The sequence below is a fragment of the Bufo bufo genome, chromosome 4, assembly GCF_905171765.1.
Source record: "Bufo bufo chromosome 4, aBufBuf1.1, whole genome shotgun sequence".
NCBI classification, from domain to species: Eukaryota; Metazoa; Chordata; class Amphibia; order Anura; family Bufonidae; genus Bufo; species Bufo bufo.
In genome coordinates this window covers 48,097,072-48,121,197 of record NC_053392.1, presented here as the reverse complement: position 1 = coordinate 48,121,197, position 24,126 = coordinate 48,097,072, and the positions used below count along the sequence as shown (strand labels likewise).

Below are 24,126 nucleotides of genomic sequence, written 5' to 3'. Positions count from 1 at the left end.
GTTGAGGAAGCTGGGTGGGATATACACCCCTTCCAGGACTTTACCATACACTTTTCTGTTCACTTTACCGCACAATATAAACAGCAACAACATTAAATACCAAGATAGGAACAGATAAACGTGAAGTCTAGAAGAATGAAAACTTTCTGTGATCTGTAACTGAACCCCTTTCCAATCACAGGGTGATTGGTCCTCAGCAACTAATTGGTTTCTTGTAACCTAGCCGTTGATGGGTGCTTCAAATTGTGCTGGGAGTTCCTGCTTTAAGAAGACAGAGAGAGCTGCTTCATTCATTGTCTGGACACAGAGTTTGTTAAAAGGGGAATTTTGCTGCATAGTGTCCACAATGAATATGACAGATGGCCCATATGAGTCCTTAGTGAAACTGTGCCCAAATTAGTGACCAGTGACAGGATTCCATTATCATTATCAGAAAGATGTAGGTTATGAGTGGTATGATTTTTCTTCAATTAATTTGGTGGGTATGGTGATGTCCCTACCCCATTGGAAGCAGAGTAAGTTGTGCCCAGGAGTGTAGCAACAGAGGCCCAAAGTGGGGTTGGCCCATCTCACACATTGGTGGCATATCGCTGGGATATTCCAGCAATGTCATATAGGTGTGGGTCCCACCTAGTGGCGATAAGTATCTGATTGGTGGGGTTCATCCACTGATCAAGAGAATGGGGGTCCCATTTCCAGATTGAATGAAACAACAGGTTTAGTTTATCAGCTGCCGCTCCATTCACTTTCTATGGGACTTCCAGAAAAAGCTGAGCCTTGAGGTTTTCACGCTTGTGGAACTCCTATAGAAGTGAATAGGGAGCATTCAGTGCATGTGTGGTACACTCTCCGTTGCTTTGGAGGCCTCCTTCTACAGATAAGTGCGGGTATAAGAGGTGGCACCTGCACCTATCGGTGCGATATGGCACCAACATGTGAGATGGGCCAACCCCTAGGAATTTTCCCACAATACAAACCTATCCCCTGTCCACAGGATAGGTGCTAAGTATCTGATTGGTGCGGTTTCAACAAATGATCACCAGAAAGGCGGCCCGATTTCCAGACTGAACAGAACGACAGGTCGAGTATGCCGCTCCAGTCAGTTTCCAGAAAAAGCTGAGCACTGAGTCCCATAGAGAAGGAAGGGAGCAGCAGAGCGCATGTTACTCCTGTCATTCCATTCATTGGGAGAAATGGGACCCTAATCAATCAAATACTTCTCCCCTTTAAGATGGCCCAAAGAAATAAATGTCACACGGTAGTTGGTGATGGGGGGGGGGGGCTATTACAATATTTTCTTTGGTGTGCCTTGGGAGGAGCCTTAAGCAGCTGCCTCTAACCCTTGACCTGGTAAACAAAGTGAATCATGTACAGACGTAGCAGAGTTTACTGTCACATTTGGTGAGTTCTCACATCTAGTTAACGCGTTATGACTGTGATTGTTAACTCTGCTACATCTGTAGGGCTATGCTTTAAGTGGGTAGGTTTTGTGTTTACTATCCCCCCGACATAAACATTAAGAAACCAATAGCCACCAATTGTTCTTTACGTCTTACATTTATTATTTCATTGCATTTGAGAATAAATACATTGCATCGAACTCCTGTTACATATAAAAGTATAAATATATAAATACAAAAAATTTAAAAAATATTGACTGAGAATTTGCAATGTACATTGCTACCTAATACCCGCACTTTACCAGTGCTACTTTTGTTTGACTTCTTCATTTTTCTAAATTTTGCTCCATCCATTAAACACAATAGATAAACATCCTGGTATGGGGACTTCTCTTTATGCCGGAGCTGGATCCTCTCCTCTCTATTGCTGCTCTTGGATGACGGCTCGTACGCAGGTGCAGCCCACGGTCACAATCTTTTTCTCCAGCGTGAAGACGGGGACGCACCCCTTCATCTCACGGTGAAGGACCAGGATCTCTTGTCTGATGGGGACAGAATTTAAGTTGTTGTCCACTTTGCCCTCGGCGTCTATGCATCCGGAAAGTTCACACTTGGCCTCGGCAATAACCATAGGTTGTCGGTGAATGTTTTTGTCATAGCTGTGGACAAAAATAAAAATAATTACATAGAGATATTGATTCAACTTTGACTAAAGCTCCTATGGACAAAATCTTAACGTCAGAGTCCAATGTACCATGCGGCTCATTGGGCCCCCTGGAGAGATGGGGCCAGACCACACTGAATGGGGCCAACACATGCCAGGGCACTATCTTGGCCTGTCCCTCTCTCATGCTGTAAGGGGTAGGAGGCACCAGAGACCCCGTTTTGCTGAACCACACCTTCTATTATTATATCTATGCCCACATTGTGGCACTACCCTGATAGCTCCGCCTATCTAGCGAGCACCTCCTACTTTTTTACAGGGACTACACCCTTGGAAGGGCTTGAAAGTGTCAACCATTGCAGTAAACCCAACATTTGCTCAGGACGGTTGTCACCTCCCTTCCCCCACAAAGTATCACATAGGAAATGAGAACATGGTGTACAGTGCAAAGCATGATGGTCAATTTCTTCACATTATCCACATTGCCATGAATCCTGGAGCATGATGGGACCTGTGCAACTTCCTTCTATTACTCTATCCTATATATGCAAGTTTGCAACTATTTGCATTACTTCAGTTTAGTTTACTATTAACAAGGCAGGGGCGGGGCTTCCAGGAATTGCTCTGGGGCGGTATGAATCCTAGTCACGCCCCTGCTTAGTGCAATATTAATCCATGGTTGCTGATTTCATTCATGAATAATCAATATTTGATTATATAGGCAAATGTACATTACCTGTACTCCCATGGAGAGGTGGAGCGCTTCCTCACATCACCACTCAGGAGAAGCGAGTCCTGTCCACTCATATTTAGGCTGACTTTCACCGTAGATGGGAATTTAGTGACAGGTGGACATCCTTTATGACGATGAAGATCCAGGCATTGGACAGACATCAAAGTGGTGACTCCAAGAAGAAGCAGCACCGCTGTGAACTGAATGTGAGAAGAAGATTAGATGACAATATAGACAATATATTTATCCCATTTACTGCCAGTGTGCGGAACATAAAAAACTCAACCACAAGACATGGAGAAAATAACAAAGATTACCGTAAAGAATAATAATTTACATACATAGATACAGACAGAAAGATAAGAGATAGATAAATAGATATTAGATAGATATTAGATTGATTGATGGCTAGATAGATAGATAGATAGATAGATAGATAGATAGATATGAGATAAATAGATAGATAGATAGATAGATAATAGATAGATAATAGATAGATAGATAGATAGATAGATAGATAGATAGATAGATAGATAGATATGAGATAAATAGATAGATAGATAGATAATAGATAGATAATAGATGATAGATAATAGATGATAGATAGATAATAGATAGATAGATAGATAATAGATAGATAATAGATAGATAGATAGATAGATAGATAGATAGATAGATAATAGATAGATAATAGATAGATAGATAGATAGATAGATAGATAATAGATAGATAGATAATAGATAGATAGATAATAGATAGATAATAGATAGATAGATAGATAATAGATAGATAATAGATAGATAATAGATAATAGATAATAGATAGATAATAGATAAATAGATATTGGATAGGTGGATAGATAGATTTAGTTACAAAAATTACAATTCTCTGTTGACAAGCTAAAAAGAAAAAAAAATCTAATACTGTCTAAATGTATTCTAAATTATGTAGAATAATATAACATTATGAAAATGATGCATAGAATAATAGATAAAATGAAATTATATAAAGTACTAAAAATCAGAAATCTAAGCAGTGCATAATGGAAATAATACATAATAACTAAAATAAAAAAACAAAATATAGGAAAAAAATCATAATGCGTAACACAATCATAATGAAAGGTTAAAATAAATGATATCTTTAAAATAAAGTATATAACATAAAATAAACAATAAATCCTAATAAAGTAAAGGAAGAGTTCATTGTCAGTGCTCTCTTTGGCGGTGGGTCCGCTTCTCACCTTGCAGGTTCCTGTCAGGATGTCCATGGTTCTGCTGTTGTTTGATCTCTGGCTGCTTTCTAGTCTTGAGCAGGTGAATGCTGTGATGTGCTGAGGTCTAGACCCCGGCGTTATATAGAGAGCACGCCTTCGATATCTGGTTCAGCCTGTGGTTTCAGGTTCTTGTCAAGTAGGAAAGTCTTAGCTGATATCATAGAGAGCGGTAGGCTTCCTGAGCTGGAATCTGCTGATAGTTGCCCCGTCAGGGAGTCCGGGGTGAAGAATTCAGTAACAGATTTGCATATTAATAGACTCTACGTCACAGTGGAACTGGGTCGTGGTTTTCTCTAATGAGTCTTCTGATTTTTATCTCGCTTTACATCGGGTCCTTCTCTGTATCCACATTTCTGATACTACAAGCATTTGACTATTCATTCTCTGCATTTTATCAACATATAGAAAAAAGACAAAAATCCCGGATTTGAAAATATGCTGAAAGATTTAATTGCAATAAATAATTAGGTTACCAGTAAATCGGCTGCTAAAATCCTGAAGCACCAGGTCACACACACATCATACTTTTTGCAGAACCTTCTATGAAAATCCCAGCGTCATCCCAATTTGAAAAACTTTGGAGACCAGAGGTGATATAAGTTATAATACTCAGATATTCTCATCTATTTGGGATGGGAATAAATCGATAACATTGCATTTACAGGTTTGCGGGATGAAAAGATCTGCGGAGTCCCCATATCGTGGGGTTCTCTGCAGTGGATGATCTAGCTGGGACTTCTAACATAGTAACATAGTTTATAAAGCTGAAAAAAGACATTTGTCCATCCACTTCGGCCTGTTATCGTGCACGTTGATCCAGAAGAAGGCAAAAAAAACCTATGAAGTAGAAACCAATTTTCCCAACTTTAGGGGAAACAATTCCTTCCCGACTCCAATCAGGCAATCAGAATAACTCCCTGGATCAACGACCCCTCTCTAGTAGCTATAGCCTGTAATATTATTACACTCCAGAAATACATCCAGGCCCCTCTTGAATTCCTTTATTGTACTCACCATCACCACCTCCTCAGGCAGAGAGCTCCATAGTCTCACTGCTCTTACCGTAAAGAATCCTCTTCTATGTTTGTGTACAAACCTTCTTTCCTCCAGACGCAGAGGATGTCCCCTCGTCACAGTCATAGTCCTGGGGATAATACATGTACAGCGCTGGCCGGGTCTTTAAAGATGGCGCCAGCTCCTGAGCGCTGCAGGCGCCATAGCCGCAGGTGGCCCCCTGCTTCTTATAGCAGACACCTGCGGCTCATGTCCGCAACCGGCAGTAATGCCGATTGCGGACATTTAACCCCTCAGATGCCGTGGTCAATCCTCACCATGGCATCTGAGCGCGCTAAAGAAAAAAACGAAAGCGCGCGCTTCCAGTTATGCTCTGGCTCTCCCGTGAGGTAATCAGAGGAGCCGAGGCGTGTGTGCAGCAGCCTCTGTCTTTATGAATTACAGGAGGCTGCTGCATATTATCTCCCTATGGGAACTATAAAAAAGTGTAAAAAAATAAATAAAATGTTTTTAAAAATTAAAAAATTAAAAAAACATAAAAATTCAAGTCACCCCTCTTTTGCCAAAATAAAAATGAACTAAAAAAAAAAAAAAAATACACACCATGGGTGTCGCGATGTGCGAAAACGTCCATAGTATAAAAATATATTCCCCATACGGCAAACAGCAAAATGGAAAAAAGCGTGCAAATGGCCGATTCACCGTTTTTACACACCCCAGAATGGTATCAATGAAAAATTCAGATCGCCAGCCAAAAATTAGCCTCCATACAGCTCCGTACACATAATTACATAAAAGTTATAGGGGTCAAAATATGGCAACAAAAAAATAAAACTGATTTTAATTTTTTTATCACTATCAAAACGCAAAAAAAACTATACACATAAAGGTATCGCCTCATTCGTACTGACCTGTAGAATAAAAGTAACCAGTCAGTTTTATCGTACATGGAATGTCGTAAATAAAAAACCTGTAAAACTGTGCTGGAATTGCTTTTTTTTTTTTTGCAATTTCACCCCATTTGGATTTTTTTCCGCTTCCCACTACATCATATGCAATATAAAATGGTGGCGTTGGAAAGTACAATTCGTCCTGCAGAAATCAAGCCCTCATGTGGCTATGTGAACAGAAAAAAAAAAAAGTTATGGCTCTGGTAAGGCAGGGAGCGCAAAACAAAAAGGATAAAGGGATAAAGGGGTTGTGCAGCCAGCCAGTCGCAGGGGCAACACGTGAGGTGCACGATGGACCGATGAGGGGCCAAATGATATAACACACAGTTCATCAGTTTACTCACGGTTAGCAAAAAGCCTCCCTGGGCTGGCAGCACAGTGTTGAGGTGGACAGCACGAAATCCTCCGGGGCACGCTCTGTGGTAGGAAGCATCAGCCAAGATGGTGGTTGAGGTGCCCTTGATGTTAGGGGTGCTTAGGGTGCTTGTTGCGGCTGAGTCCCTTGATGGATTTTGTCGTGACGCCAGTACCGTTAATGGTGGTACAACCATAGGTAGTAATAATGAGGTAGACAGTGGTAAGATGCAACTCACAACTTTTACTTTGGATGTCTTTTGGTTGCAGCAGTACAATTATGCAGTCTCTAGATGGTTCAGAGTTAATTCTGCAAATCCACAGTTTTAGGCTTTGTCAGGTTTCTTGGTTTTGGAGCAGTGGGTTAGGTGTACCTGGTTCCTCTAGAAGTGTTGGATCCTATTCCTTGACTGTCCCTACAAGCTGAATATTTTGAGACAGGAAAACTCAACTGTCTCTCAGAAGTTTGGTGTGGCTGCCTGAAGCTATAAAACCTCCACCATGCAAAGGTGTCTGTGGCCCTCAAATATGGCTCTTATCACCGATAAATTCCTAGGAATGCTTGTTTCTTTTCCAGGGAGGCAAACTCTTCTCCTACTGGTCAGGGATGCAAGTCTATAGTCAGGGATGCAAGTCTATAGCCTCACATCTGAGTATCACCTCCTAGCGAAGTTGGCTCCACTCACTAATCTGTGTTGTGAAGTCTTCACTCTACATTTTCTTCCCACAAATTCTGATCTGATTACCTCAGATCTGCTCTCTTCTAAACTTTTCCTAGCTATCTTGCTCCTCATCTCCCCTGGTCTCAACTCATCTGACTCACTAGGCCTGACCTAGGTATATATATATAAGACCTAAGCTATATCCCCATCTAGTGGTGGGATGTATAAATTACACCTAATAGGCCTGTTAACAGGGATTTTGCAGATACATAAATGCAAAGTTATACATGACAACCTAGTACTCTTAATAATATAAAAAGTGCTTTTAAGCAGTGCCCACACACACGTAGTGGGACGCTGCAGTTGTCTCACTTCAGTAAGTGGCATTTATCATGTAGAGAAAGTGAATACAAGCCATTTACTAATATATTGTTTTTATCCATATTGCTTCCTTCGCTGGCTGGATTCGTTTTTCCATCACCATTATTCACTGCTCGTTTCCATGGTTACAGACCACCCTGCAATCCATCAGTGGTGGTTGTGCTTGCACGCTTTAGGAACAAGCGCCAGCCTCTCTGGTGGCCGGGACCATCGGAGCGCACATAGGCTAGTGCTTTTTCCTATATTGTCCAAGCACGACCACCACTGATGGATTGCAGGGTGGCCTGTAACCATGGAAACGAGCAGTGTATAAATGTAATAGAAAAATGAATCCAGCCAGCAAAGGAAGCAATATGGATAATAACAATACATTAGTACGTGGCTTGTATTAACTTTCGCTACATGATAAATGCCACTAACTGAAGTGAGACAACCCCGTTAAGTTTGAACTATATTCTTATCCTATATGTCTATGACCATTTTTTACATTAATCATAGCATAACCCCTTTAGGGAGACCAGGACTATCCAGAATTTGGACTACCCAGGGCCATCGAGAATACACCCATCTGAGAACGAAACACAATCCCGCACAGCCTGACACAATATTGCCAAAACAAGGTGGACTTACATTTCTGTACTCAAACCACAATTCCAAGTTTAATGATCAAGTTTAATGATAATAACAAGAACCTGAACCAGAACTACAAAGACACAGCCTGACCTGGGATAAAAATACCCTCATCAGGGCACATGCACCTAAAAAGAAAAAAAATCTAATTGTTAACTCCATTGAGATCTCAGTGTTTGCATTACATGAAGTAAATGTGACCTTTCTGATATCACTTTAGAACATACTATACTACCTAACATAGCTCAGAAATAGAGATGAGCAAAGTATTCAAAAATTAGATTTTTACAAAAGAAATCTCTTTGTGACTAATTACTTTGATTTGATTACTTAGAAGGCGATTGCGCCGCCCTCTGTCATTGTACCCCTCAGATGCAGAATTCATAGCTGATCGCGACATCTGACAGTTATAAATCTCGCACAGCCTGTGGTGACGGTATTTCATGCGAGATCTTCAATCAAGATGGTGGCGTCTGGCCCGTCGCAAGCAAATGGATGAGGTATGATTTTTTTGTTGCTTTTTAACGCCATTCGGCGAAACTTGATTCACTGTGACGAAGCACGAGGAAATTCGGTTTTGTGCCAAATTGAACTTTCCCTGAAATTCAACACTACTCAGAATTTTCTGAGTTGCCTTTGAAAGAATAACTCAAAGGGTACCAGACAAATGGAAAAAGAAATAGGTGTGCTAAGCCTTCAAACAAGCCCTAGTATGCTCATTTGCTGACTGATCGTATCTGTTATGCGCCAATAAAACTGATCATTTGTCAGCAGCACTTTGTGTCATGTAAACAGGGGATGTGATGGCGACAATAATAGAAGATAATGGCAGCATGAATGATGGTAACTTATGAATAAAGAATGTTCATCCAAGTGTAAAAGCTACTTTTAAACAAACGCCGATCAACTTGCTTTTTTGATAATTAGCGCTTGTTACGGGCCATTATTTTCCTGTGTAAACAGATCGTTAATCCAGGAACTCTTGAAATAGCGACACAAATACCCCGACACAAGAGCCTATATAACAATCAAGGTATCGCTATCTACTCTTTAGCAAACATGATTGTTATCTACTAGAAGCTTCTTTATTCTTTGCTCCTAACACTTTGAAAATTAACTAATCATTAGATAAAAGGGACCGCCATGGACACAGATTTTACCCCTAGATAGGTTAACCTATTCATAGGGCATTTCAGGTCCCTAAACCTTCCTATCATATCGTGAATTTTTTATGGACATTCTTTTCTCTCTTACCATTTTTTTCCATGTCCCCAAAGTCTTCTGCTTAAACTATCCCTCAAAGATGCCTAAAGTAAAAAGAAATGGCATATTGGAGGGAAAAGAGTGGGGAGAAGGCAAAAGTTAAAAGCAAAATAAGAAGGAAAACAATAAGGTCCAACAACTAAACATCAAAATTTGTTGATGTGACTGTTATCAAATGATGTGGATCGTTTTGTGACCACATTACCTTTGCTCATAAGAGATTCCTCTAAATTCCTCAGAGAACTGCTAACTTTAGACTGGAACCCAGATTTGCGGTTCTTGACTCTAGATTAATATCTCTATGCTTTAACATTTCCCATCAATTAAGAGTAGAGTTTTTTTTAACCAGATTCTTTTAACATCTATTCTCACTATTAACACTTTGAAAATGAACTAATCATCAGATAAGAGGGACCGCCATGGGTACAAATTTGATCCCTAGATATGTTTGTTACCCTCATCAAGAGGCATTTCTCTCAACATAGTAACTGATAACTTCCAATTGAATAACCTTAGATACTATGAGAGATGTACAGATGATGTCTTTATTCTGATGCAAAGGGAGAAGATTAAGTGGTTGATTTTGTTGAATGAATGGTGGTCTGACTCAGAATCATTCTCGGCTAGGGTGCATTCACATGACCGTATGTATTTTGCAGTTCCACAAAAAGTACGGATGGCGTCCTTGTGAGGTCCGTGTTGCATCCACTTTGTTGTGGATCCATTGTAACAGTGTCTATTCTTGTTCACAAAATGGACAAGAATAGGACATGTTCTATCTTTTTTGCAGGGTTACGGAAAGGACAGACGGATGTGGACAGCACACAGTGTGCTGTCTGCATTTTTTGTGGACCCATTGAAATTAATTGCAACCTATCCGTAAAAAATGTAGATCAGATGCGGACAAAATCTACGGTCGTATGAAAGGGGCCTTATGTACATGGCCTTTCTAGAAAAAGATGTTATTCCACAAACTCACTTGTCTCCTAAGATGGTCCCTAGTGCTGAGGTTTCCTCAGCTTGCGTTAGTAAATGGCTTTGCAGCCACTTCCCTCTGCTCCAAGTGACAGCTATAGTGATCTCCTAGTTGAACATTACATCCATCACTACAGGGGGGCTGAAAATCTCCCTTTGAACATTGTATTTCGAGGCATGTAACTATACATCGTGCTCAGGATTTTGAACAGATCCATATCACTCCAAGAGAGCAAATCCTTGAAGATATTACAAATAAATGTACAGCTTTGAAGAAAAGGGAACCATTCTGAATGCTCAACTTTCGGTAACTTACAATAACGATGCATTTCCTGCTAGTTTCACAGATGAAAAAATGCTGGAATGTTAAGGCAAATTACACCCTCCTGGTAGTAAATTTTAGAAATTCTAGATTAAAACATAACACCCAGATGTGCATTTTGTGGGGTACAGGATGACACATAGGGAATAATATAAAGCTGGCAGGGAATTTCCATCAGCTGGTGATTGTTAGACGATTTTTGGAAAAGTTATGAAGACACATCATTTAGAAATAAGTTTTTGGTGTAAACTGCACGGATGGCATTTGAAGAGAACCTATCACCAGGACATTCGCTGATCGGCCAGGCACAATGCCTTGTAGGCCTAGCTCAGCTGAACCTCATGATACCTTTCACTGAGAGATCCGCTGCTTAATTCTGGAGAAAAAAGAGACCTGCCTGCACATCAGCAATTCAGTGCACTAAGGGGTGCTCAAACCGCTCTGTGCACCCTTGCTCCTCCTTCTTCTTCTTGATTAACAGGACCAGGTTCCTACATAGTCGTCTCACCTGGGCCTGTCAATCAAGAATGAGAGAGCGGGGAGGGAAGCAAGCAAGAGAAGCAAGAGGAGCACGGGTGCACAGAGTGGCTTGGGCATGCCCTTGGTGCACTTAACAACTCATTTGCATATGATTTAAAAAACAGTTCCCTAAGTGAAAAGTATCATTGCATACACCAGAGCTAGCCTGGTGACTTTCAGTAAAATTAGAACTTCTGTTATTGCCTGACAAACCTGGAATATGAACAGGCAAGTGGGTGCAGTCGCTTTTGCACAAGTCTATGTCTGCTATAGAGTGGAGCCATATTCTGTCAGGCAAGTGAAAATTTGCCAAATTTAGTGTTAATTTAAGAAATCTGAGGCAAATTTCTCCAACTAGCTCCTTTTTTTAGGGTATGGTCACACGGTCAGGTTTCCAGATGCAGTTTTAGAAGACAAAGCCAGTAATGAGTTCAAAACGGTGAAGAAGTAATATATGCACTTCTGTTCTGCCCAGCAGGGTTAGAAAATGATTCTATTTCATTCAGCCAGGGTTTGGGTATTTCTCAAGTGTTATAGCACCATCTAGCGGTGTAAGTTGTATTACACTTTGCTTTTCCTGTTACAAAGACTGCTGCATTGTGGGTGGTGCAAAGCATTGTGGGAGTGCAAAGCATCGTGGGAAATTACATCTCACTGATGTCACAGTACACACATAATAAACACAGTGATGTCACAGTACAGAGATAATAAAGACAGTGATGTCACAGTACAGGGATAATAAACACAGTGATGTCACAGTACAGGGATAGTAAACACAGTGATGTCACAGTACAGAGATAATAAACACAGTGATGTCACAGTACAGGGATATTAAACACAGTGATGTCACAGTACAGGGATAGTAAACACAGTGATGTCACAATACAGGGATAATAAACACAGTGATGTCACAGTACAGGGATAGTAAACACAGTGATGTCACAATACAGGGATAATAAACACAGTGATGTCACAGTACAGGGATATTAAACACAGTGATGTCACAGTACAGGGATAGTAAACACAGTGATGTCACAATACAGGGATAATAAACACAGTAATGTCACATTAAAAGGGATAATAAACAGTGATGTCACAGTACAGGATAATAAACACAGTGATGTCACAGTACAGGATAATAAACAAAGTGATGTCACAGTACAGGGATAGTAAACACAGTGATGTCACAGTACAGGATAATACACACTGTGATGTCACAGTACAGGGATAATAAATACAGTGATGTTACAGTACAGAGATAATACACACAGTGATGTCACAGTACAGGGTTAATAAACACAGTGATGTCACAGTACAGGATAATAAACACAATGATGTCACAGTACAGGGATAATAAACACAATGATGTCACAGTACAGGGATAATAAACACAATGATGTCACAGTACAGGGATAATAAACACAATGATGTTACAGTACAGAGATAATAAACACAATGATGTCACAGTACAGGGATAATAAACACAGTGATGTCACAGTACAGAGATAATAAACACAGTGATGTCACAGTACAGGATAATAAACACAGTGATGTCACAGTACAGAGATAATAAACACAGTGATGTCACAGTACAGGGATAATAAACATAGTGATGTCACAGTACAGAGATAATAAACACAGTGATGTCACAGTACAGAGATAATAAACACAGTGATGTCACAGTACAGAGATAATAAACACAGTGATGTCACAGTACAGGGATAATAAACACAGTGATGTCACAGTACAGGATAATAAACACAATGATGTCACAGTACAGAGATAATAAACACAGTGGCCCAGATTCAGGTAGATTTGCCCATTACTTACACCTCAGCCGCTCAGCTGAATTTCTCTGCGCTGGAGCAATTTTGCCAAATTGCCACCTGATTCAGGAATCGTTTGTTCATTTAATTTGCTCCTGTTTAAGGCAAAGCTGAGGGCGCAAGGCCGTGCAAGTCAAAGTGGGTGTGCCCCTATGTAAATGAGGAATTTTCGGCTCAGCAGAGGTTTGCTAGCATAATTTCAGGGCAAATCCTGCTCAGCAGCTTGCACTGAGCAAATAAATAGGAGCAGACTTGCGCAGGTTCTTTGCTGAATTTCATCCTGCTTTTTCCTCCCCCCCCTCCTCCCCCCACCCCTCCTCCCCCCACCCCTCCATCCCCACCCCATGCCTCCTCCGCACCACGGAGATTGAGGAGCCAGAGCCGGGGCACCCTTGGCCCAAAGAAAAAAACTAAAAAATAATTTTATGTCGACATTTTTTTGCTCAACACAATATGATTTTTTTATTATTTTTCTATATGCTCAGGATTTGGGATTTGGATTTGGGTCGGGCTGCTGATGTCATCCTGCAGGATTGTTACCAACTCAAGGATGACTTCAGGGCTAAAGCGAAACATGCGATACACCTCAGTATCAGGCCTCATGCACACGACCGGTTTTTTTTGCGGTCCGCAAAACGGATTTCCGTTGTTCCGTGATCCGTGACCGTTTTTTCTTCCATGGGTCTTCCTTGATTTTTGGAGGATCCACGGACATGAAAAGTGAAAAAAAAAACTAAGTCAAGTTTCCATTGAAAATGATAGGAAAAACGGACACGGATCACGGACGCGGATGACTATCTTGTGTGCATCCGTGATTTTTCACGGACCCATTGACTTGAATGGGTCCGTGAACCGTTGTCCGTGAAAAAAATAGGACAGGTCATATTTTTTTCACGGACTGGAAAAACGGATCACGGACGCGGAAGCCAAACGGTGCATTTTCCGATTTTTCCACGGACCCATTGAAAGTCAATGGGTCCGCGAAAAAAAACTGAAAACGGAACAACGGCCGCGGATGTACACAACGGTCGTGTGCATGAGGCCTCAGTCATCTGAAAAAGGTTGTAGCGCCCTCTGTAAATCCTCTCCCGTGCCCTCCTACGAGTCGGCTCAGTCAATAGAATATCAAGAACCATAGCTGCCCCTGGCATGTTGGTGCACAGATGTGAGGTCCCGAAAATGTGGGTGCTCTGCTTGTTCAGATCGTCTGTCTAGGTGCTGCTGAAGTTGCGCGCTCCTTCAGATGACATTTGGCCATCTTTTGCTAACTTGCCCCTGCTTTTAACAGGAGCAAGTTTGCCCAGGGAAAAAAGCTTGCACGCTTCCAGCGCAAGATGCGCATCACACGCGCATCTTTCTGAATCATCGGCAGTACCTAATTTGCATATTCGCTGAGGGAATTCCTTGAAGGCGCAACTTACACCCCGCGCAAAATTGCGCAGGAACAGCTAGGCTGCGTGCGCGGGAAAATGGCCGCATTTCAGGCTTAACTGGTTTACAGAATCAGCCGCAAATTTGCATAGGAGCAAATCAGTACTTGCGCGGCGCAAATCACACTTGTTCCCGCGCAAGTGCTTCTTGAATCTGGGCCAGTGATGTCACAGTACAGGGATAATAAACACATTGATGTTTCAGTACAGGATAATAAACACAATGATGTCACAGTACAGAGATAATAAACACAGTGATGTCACAGTACAGGATAATAAACACAGTGATGTTTCAGTACAGGAATAATACACACAATGATGTCACAATATAAAGATAATAAACACAGTGATGTCACAGTACAGAGATAGTAAACACAGTGATGTCACAGTACAGGGATAATAAACACAGTGATGTTACAGTAGAGGATAATAAGCACAATGATGTCACAGTACAGGGATAACAAACACAGTGATGTCACAGTACAGGGATAATAAACACAGTGATGTCACAGTACAGGATAATAAACACAATGATGTCACAGTACAGATATAATAAACACAGTGATGTCACAGTACAGAGATAATAAACACAGTGATGTCACAGTACAGGATAATAAACACAATGATGTCACAGTACAGATATAATAAACACAGTGATGTCACAGTACAGAGATAATAAACACAATGATGTCACAGTACAGATATAATAAACACAATGATGTCACAGTACAGAGATAATAAACACAGTGATGTCACAGTACAGGATAATAAACACAGTGATGTTTCAGTACAGGAATAATACACACAATGATGTCACAATATAAAGATAATAAACACAGTGATGTCACAGTACAGAGATAGTAAACACAGTGATGTCACAGTACAGGGATAATAAACACAGTGATGTTACAGTAGAGGATAATAAGCACAATGATGTCACAGTACAGGGATAACAAACACAGTGATGTCACAGTACAGGGATAATAAACACAGTGATGTCACAGTACAGGATAATAAACACAATGATGTCACAGTACAGATATAATAAACACAGTGATGTCACAGTACAGAGATAATAAACACAGTGATGTCACAGTACAGGATAATAAACACAATGATGTCACAGTACAGATATAATAAACACAGTGATGTCACAGTACAGAGATAATAAACACAGTGATGTCACAGTACAGAGATAATAAACACAGTGATGTCACAGTACAGGATAATAAACACAGTGATGTTTCAGTACAGGATAATAAACACAATGATGTCACAATATAAAGATAATAAACACAGTGATGTCACAGGGATACATATACTACATATACTTCTATTGGTGTTCTATTCTATGGTGTATATGGGTTGATTACAGGTGGGGATATAGGTTTGGTGTTTATCTTTTACAATATACTGTATGTATGAAAGCAAAAACAGTCAAGCTGACCTGCTCCACTGCACAGATCAGGAGTCACGCAGAAACCATGTACAGCAAAAGGAGAAATACAGCATCCATGGAGCGAAGACCTTTATAGAAATGTCTTCAAATCTAGGAAGGACAGGACCAACAAAGTGTCTACGCATTTCAGATCTATGGAGACTGATCCTTACTCATGAATATATTGTGAACCACAAGATGAGCATATTTTTACATTTTCCAAACCAGTACTAGGACCTTAATACTTTTGTAATTGCATGTAATTAAAAATGTAGAATAGCCACTGAGTTATTCAATAAAATGTATCTTTATAGCGCCACCTGCTGTTTGTTCTTTTCCTTATTTCTCAGTCTACCTCACTAGGTGGTCACACACACTCAGTATAAATCTTCAATGGTCAACAGCCTTAGCTTCTGTAAGAAGCTGCGGCAGTTACAAGAAAAGAGCCAAGGGGTTGATGCTCCTCACAGGGGTTGTGATCATAGGAGAACAGGAAGACTTTCTAGATATTTTATATATGATTTAATGTTATATTATGAATATGTTTAATATGGTCCTGTGTTGTAACATCATGATTGTATATATTTTTTGTAGCTGTTGCTGCATCAGTAAATTATCTCGTATTAATATTTTTTCATGATTATTGGCCCCTAGGATTAGCCCCTTGGGCCTCCCGCATCTATATACGTTCTTGTCTTGTGGTGTACAATTGAGGAGTCATGACTAAGGATCCGTGTCTATATATCTGAAATGCGTAGACGCTTTGTTGGTCCTGTCCTTTCTGGTTTATTGGCATTTCAATAAATAAAGGTCTTCATTCTATGGATGCTGGACTTCACCTTCTTCTGTACACTTTTACAATATATGGGACATCACTATAGCATCCATTCTAAGAGAAGAAATTCACAGTAAGACCACAGAACTCGACATTTTTGAGATTTTTTTACCATCTGCTGAACTTGCTTTATTTTTTCCATTAATGCACAGCAGGAGACCAGAAAAACATATTGCTTATGTCATGATTTCAGTAAACTTATTGGAAAGTTCAGTCAAGAAAGCCTCAGTGGTTAAAAGCACAAGTGCGAGACCTAAATTTGAGATAAATGGCAGCGTACCAAAGAACCACCTCAATTTTCTAAATATAGAGCTATAGTCAAGTCAACATGAATGACTTTTATGCTATTATTAGACCTTTGTTCACACATCCGGTAGTGGCACGTGTAAATCTCAGCACAAAATATATAGGATCCTACAAAATATATTCACTCACGTTAGTCCCAGTCCTTGGGGTTAACAAACTGACTGCAATCCAAAAAGGAGTCACCGTATACCTATATTTGTTAGAGGGTCAGTTCTATGTGTGGCCATTGATCCTTTTCTGGGACATTAGTCGAGGATGGCGCGGCAATGAGGAGGACACTTTAGCTGAACCTACTCCAGCATGATGCACAGTGCTTAGCAGTTGCAGTCACAAAGCTTTTAGTTACAGATGAGAGAACCTTTTGAGATTTGGCTTGTTTCAGGTTTGTCCAATTTTTCAAAAAGTTCAGACCTCAATCAATTTTATTTGGTAAATTGGTATATAACACCCTCTAGTCGGCTAGAATTAAGATATTGCCTCTTTTTGTTAACTTTTTATGAATTTTTTCTCCCCCCCCCCCCTTAAGCTCTTGAATGCAATGATAGCAATAGTAAATGATGTCTGAGTGATACCGACATACATAGCTAAGAGTAAATGCATAGTTGATGACGTTAAAAAACAGCACAGGTCTCAAGCTTTTTCATATTCCAAAGCTTCGAAAAATTGTCCCTTATCGGGGGCAGATGGAGTTTAAACAAACACTCTCCGCATGGGATAAAAAAACAGTGGCTTGTTGGGACGAAGTATAAAAATTATGCCTTAAAGTGGTTCTCCGGGAATTAAGAAAATGAAAATTCTTAAATATTACTTTATTTATAAATATATTCCCAAATACCTTTCATTAGTTATAATGGCCCATTTTGTCTGGGAAGCAATGAATAGGAGAAATAAAATGGCCGCCGTCCTGTTAGTACACATAAAACCTGTCCTAATCACTCAGCAGGACAAGTTACTTCACAACACTAACCAAAAGAATTGCCTCATCCTTAAGTATAAAGTATAGAGAGGACAGACAGGACAGACTGTGGTATTGTGGGGCTGTGTTAATGGAGACTGCATACAAGTGCTGCTTATCAGCCACATCCCCTCCTCCTCTCTGTACATGTCTCCTCATGAACTCCATTCCTACAGAGATTCAGTTGAAGATCATATTATCTGTATTCAGGATCATAATCCCTGACAAGCAGAGCAGAGAGGAGGATGAAGCAGCTCCTTAGCTCAGTGTTGGGAAGTAACTTGTCCTCCTGTGTGATTAGGACATGTTTTATGTGTGCTAATAGGACGGCGGCCACTTTATTTCTCCTAATGATTGCTTCCTAGACAAAACGAGCCATTATAACTAATAAAAGGTATTTGGGAATATATTTATAATAAATTAATATTTAAGTATTTTCATTGTCTTAATTCCTGGAGAACCCATTTAATGAGTTCAGAATGCCTGTCCATATGACATGCACACACCAAGAGTCCCACCACTTCCTCCAGGCCAGAGGCCAGAAAAATAAAATTTAGGCAAAGGCGCAGAAGTGGAACAGTAGCAACTGAACGTCCAGCAACTTGGCCGTGGGGGATCAGCTTGCACATAATCTAATTGCTGGTCGAGAATAGCTTTCTCATGGCCACACATCATGTTATTAATGTTTCATGATAGAACGGAGGAAAAGGAGGAAGAGAAGTCAGAGCAGGAGAAGTAGCAGCTGATGATGATGACAAAGACACTGTACTGGTTGGTGGTGTAGGCTAGCTGCCACAAAGAAGACCAAGGAGAAGGAGGACAGACTTGTTCTGATTGAGAATGCTGGGCAGTTCTATTTTCCCACTGGATCCGGTGATGCCACCCAGGGGCGGATTGGCCATAAACCTTACAGGGAAATTTCAAAATGGGCCAATGCCAAGGGGGCCGCCTGGGCCTTCCTCGTGGCCGGCCAGTGGAAGTTTTCGGGGATGTATTTTGTGCTGCTGGCAGTATTTTGTGATGGACTGTATTTGGCTCTGTTGGGGTGGTATAATATGCCACAATATGGTATTGCTGGACCTGCCTTCCATCAATTTGCACCTGACTACAAAACTGGGCCACTTTTAGTATTTTTTCCAGGGCCACTTTAAGGTCCCAGTCCGCCCCTTATGTGCTGCAATAGAGCTCTGGTACCTATGTTTGTGTCTGAATGCCCACAGCCTTTTTTAATCCTTCAGGTCTTGCACACAGCTGTGGTTTTGTGTGCCGACCTTGTGGAAAGAAAATGCCATATGGGAGTTGCTCGCACAGAGCTAAAGGCAACCGAGGTTGGCCTAAGTCTGGCACGTTTTGAGCCTGCGCCCACAGTATTAGCGGCATCACCAGTTCCCGAGCTGACCACAATAGAAGGAAATCTGGCCCTGACAGTGTTTTGGCCGAACATCGCCTCTGCTCTTCATTTCCACCGCGGCCACCACCCTTCTCCTCTGATGTCTTCTCCTCGGCACCCCGATCCGACTCACAGGTCCTGTCCAACACATAATCATTAACATAGTCCTCACCCTTCCGCCATTTTTATCAGACTGTGATATTGTATCTCATGGTGGGCTCCTTTGCCCCCCTTTCGATTCCCTGCTCTGTATTTGCCCAGAGTGCCACAGTCGCTACCACTACTCTTACTGCCACCACCGTGCCATCAGCACTACCACCCACACCGCTATGCATGGGGTCCGCTGCCTCCCTGGAACCTCGCCCTCATGGCAGTCCAAACGCTGACTTGCTAACTGTTTTTGGATTATAGGAGTCTGCACGTGAGCCAATCTATAGATGTAATCAAATGTCTTGACCTAAAATTCAATTTCTAGTCATGTCAATCTTTTATACATGATTACTGATTTTAAAGGAGTTTTTGGCACTCGGTTTTATTACTGTTTACATGGCTGAGAGACTGTTTGCTGTGCCTTGTAATGGCACTTCGTATTGACATTGCGTCTAGTCCAACTGCCATTATCCCGCAAGGTCATGTCACTGATTCTCAGCTCCTTTCCCTTTTAGAAGTTTATTTAAAAAAGTTCACAGATCGGTCTTTGCGGTATGATGTAGCTTCTACATACTGCAAAAACTATTCATAAAGTCCTCCTGACCATTATACGTACATGACAAAAAGTCATATCAGGACACCATCTAAAAATCCATAAGGTCGTGCCCCAGAAATAATAAAAGAAATATACAGTTGCAAGAAAAAGTATGTGAACCCTTTGGAATGATATGGATTTCTGCACAAATTGGTCATAAAATGTGATCCGATCTTCATCTAAGTCACAACAATAGACAATCACAGTCTGCTTAAACTAATAACACTCAAAGAATTAATTGTTACCATGGTTTTATTGAACACACCATGTAAACATTCACAGAGCAGGTGGAAAAAGTATGTGAACCCCTAGACTAATGACATCTCCAAGAGCTAATTGGAGTGAGGTGTCAGCCAACTGGAGTCCAATCAATGAGATGAGATTGGAGGTGTTGGTTACAGCTGCCCTGCCCTATAGAAAACACACACCAGTTCTGGGTTTGCTTTTCACATGAATCATTGCCTGATGTGAATGATGCCTCGCACAAAAGAGCTCTCAGAAGACCTACGATTAAGAATTGTTGACTTGCATAAAGCAGGAAAGGGTTATGAAAGTATCTCCAAAAGCGTTGCTGTTCATCAGTCCACGGTAAGACAAATTGTCTATAAATGGAGAAAGTTCAGCACTGCTGCTAATCTCCCTAGGAGTGGCCGTCCTGTAAAGATGACTGCAAGAGCACAGCGCAGACTACTCAATGAGGTGAAGAAGAATCCTATAGTGTCAGCTAAAGACTTACAAAAGTCTCTGGCATATGCTAACATCCCTGTTAGCGAATCTACGATAGGTAAAACACTATTCAAGAATGTTTTTTTGTGGGAGGATACCACAGAGGAAGCCACTGCTGTCCAAAAAAAACATTGCTGCACGTTTACAGTTTGCACAAGAGCACCCGGATGTTCCATAGCAGTACTGGCAAAATATTCTGTGGACAGATGAAACCAAAGTTGAGTTGCTTGGACGAAACACACAACACTATGTGTGGAGAAAAAGAGGCACAGCACACCAACATCAAAACCTCATCTCAACTGTGAAGTATGGTGGTGGGGGCATCATGGTTTGGGGCTGCTTTGCTGCATCAGGGCCTGGACGGATTGCTATCATCGAAGGAAAAATGAATTCCCAAGTTTATCAAGACATTTTGCAGGAGAACTTAAGGCCATCTGTCCACCAGCTGAAGCTCAACAGAAGATGGGTGTTGCAACAGGACAATGACCCAAAGCATAGAAGTAAATCAACAACAGAATGGCTTAAACAGAAGAAAATACGCTATCTGGAGTGGCCCAGTCAGAGTCCTGACCTGAACCCAATTGAGATGCTGTGGCATGACCTCAAAAAAGCGATTCACACCAGACATCCTAAGAATATTGCTGAACTGAAACAGTTCTGTAAAGAGGAATGGTCAAGAATTACTCCTGACCGTTGTGCACGTCTGATCTGCAACTACAGGAAACGTTTGGTTGTAGTTATTGCTGCCAAAGGAGGTTCAACCAGTTATTAAATCCAAGGTTTCACATACTTTTTCCACCTGCACTGTGAATGTTTACATGGTGTGTTCAATAAAAACATGGTAACATTTAATTCTTTGTGTGTTATTAGTTTAAGCAGACTGTGATTGTCTATTGTTGTGACTTAGATGAAGATCAGATCACATTTTATGACCAATTTGTGCAGAAATCCATATCATTCCAAAGGGTTCACATACTTTTTCTTGCAACTGTACAGTACAAGGATCTGGATGACTTATCTGGGGATACAGTACTATAGTAATTGCCTTTAGACATAAGATATTTTCTGGCAGAGTTAGCACGGTTTAACCTCTTAAAGGGGCTGTCCTGTTTAGAACTCCTGTTCTAATGCCCCATTACGGAATTCTGATTTAAAAAATGGGGGATCCCATTCAGCCCACTGATTTCTGTAGTGTAATACTTAATTTCACCTGTGGGGGCACTGCAGGAAAATTGAACACTTAGTGCCAGGGTTCCCAACAGATTATAGCTGATCGATGGGAGCCCCGGTAATAGTTCACTGTGATCAACTTATTGTAAAGTGACCCTTTAAGCAAAACGGGATTGTCTAAAGGCAATTTTAGTCTAAAGGACTGGGAAAAATAACTAGTAGAATTTTTTGGCATCACTTTAGGGTCAATATTGTTTATCTTTTAATCTTTCTATTGTGTTTTTTTACAGCTTTCACCTCAAATGACACGTAAAATTTATAGGACAAGTTGTAAAAATGATGTTAATACTGAATATGTTTTGTTTTTTTGCGGTTTTGCAGCTTTTATTTCATCATTTTTATTGGACTTTTTTTTCTTTTGCAGCTTTGTTACCTTTTTTTAATTAAAGGTATACATTTTTTTTTTAACTAAGTGTCTATAATATGTACAGGAGCCTAGGCTGACTTCTACCTTTCTTAAAGGGGCTGTCCCGCAAAAAAAACTATTCAAAATTTTTCAAACTAGAACCTGGGTCTGAATACTTTTGGAGTTGCATGTAATTAAAAATATAGTATGGCCACTGTATTCTCCACCCGCTGTTTGCACTTTTTCCTTAATTCTCTGTCCGCCTAACTAAGGTGGACGCACATTCTCAGTTTAAATCTTCAACTGCCGTCAGCTGTATCTACTGCTAGAAGCTGCGACAGTTACCGGGGTGGGGGGACTGCAGCAGAAAGGACATGCCCCCTGAGCTGCCAGAGAAGAGCAATTGGAGCAATGAATGGAGAGATCTCTGGACCCATGTGAGGTACAGGGCTGGATTGAGCTTTGTTAGAAAGTGATTGTCATGTTCTGTATGATGTCTGATTTTCATTTTTTTACATTAAAGGGGTTGTCTCATCATGGATAATGGGGGCATATCGCTAGGATATGCCCCCATTGTCTTATAGCACCTATATCGAGAACGGAGCGTTGGCTCGGCTATTTCGGTCAGCCTCATAGAAATGAATGGGAACGGGGGCTGCGCATGCGCGGTACGCTCCCATTTACTTCTATGGGGAACCAGCTTGGTGGTGGCCGGACTGGAGTCCTCCAGCCACCACCTTACTGGGCTCCGTTCTCGATATAGGTGCGGGTCCCAGCGGTGGGACCCGCACCTATAAGACAATGGGGGCATATCCTAGCGATATTCCCCCATTGTCCATGATGAGACAACCCCTTTAATCATGGGATAACCCCTTTAATTTTTAGATGGTGTACATTATACTCCAACTGAAGCTACATTTAATACACGTCGCTCATCTTTGAGACGAGAGACTTGACTGCTCCTATAATCGTCTCACATGAAAACATAAAAATAATTTATAGAGCATAAACATTTCTATATAACCATTTCCACATCAGATTTCTGCCTCTTTAAGTTCCGCTCACACAGAATGCCTGTAGCTGAGTCCAGGACCATAGATAGATAGATAGATAGATAGATAGATAGATAGATAGATAGGAGAGAGATAGGATAGGTCATCAATATCAAATCGGTGGGGGTATGACACGTGGCACCCCCGCCAATCAGCTGTATGACGGGAAGGCGCTGTCACGAGGGTGTCAAGAGCCACGTCTGACTCCGTTATACCCGGGGTCAGGAAGTCGCAGCGGGTGACTGTGCACTCTATGTATAAAGATAGGGCTGTTTCTTAATGGTGGCTTTCTGGGTTTGCCTTGCAACCCTTTTTGGCTCACTCAGGGATCCGTAGCTCTTTCTCCTCAGCTGTTCCTTGTCCAGCACTCCTAACCTCCTTATATTCCCCTCTCCCACTTCTCTGGTTGCCAGATATAGAGCTTCCTGCCTGGACTTCTATACTGACCCACTTCTATACTGTTTCTCACCCGTACTCGGCGTACAGGTGAGGAACCCGTCTAGGGACGTCAGGGCAGTCAGGTGCCAGCCTCAAGGTGAGTCAGGGGTCACCACCTTTCCCTTTCCCTTGGACAGGGCCTTCCCATTTCCCTCCCTTTGCGTGACGCCGGTCATTACAGGCGCGCAGTGTGCCGTCTCCCGTCTCTCTTACTGCTCGCTACTGCTGCATTTATGGCAGCAGTGAACAGGAAGAGAGATGGGAGA

General features: G+C 41.3%; 1 protein-coding gene across 1 annotated transcript; it reads right to left on the bottom strand.

Annotated features, from left to right (window-relative positions):
* Positions 1–1,821: 1,821 nt before the first annotated feature.
* Positions 1,822–4,067, bottom strand: LOC120998969 (interleukin-17A-like). Its single transcript, XM_040429846.1, has 3 exons — positions 4,041–4,067; positions 2,801–2,997; positions 1,822–2,059 (listed from the first exon to the last, which is right to left on the bottom strand). The coding sequence occupies exons 1-3, from the start codon at positions 4,065–4,067 to the stop codon at positions 1,822–1,824; spliced, it is 462 nt and encodes a 153-aa protein (XP_040285780.1).
* Positions 4,068–24,126: the final 20,059 nt, after the last annotated feature.

Bases quoted from the DNA above. Each gene is read 5' to 3' on its own strand.
- LOC120998969 (XM_040429846.1), bottom strand. From the start codon at position 4,067: ATGGACATCCTGACAGGAACCTGCAAG. The intron at 2,998-4,040 runs GTGAGAAGCGGA...TCTCACATTCAG, and splicing joins TCCTGACAGGAACCTGCAAG to TTCACAGCGGTGCTGCTTCT. The intron at 2,060-2,800 runs GTAATGTACATT...TTTTGTCCACAG, and splicing joins ACCTCTCCATGGGAGTACAG to CTATGACAAAAACATTCACC.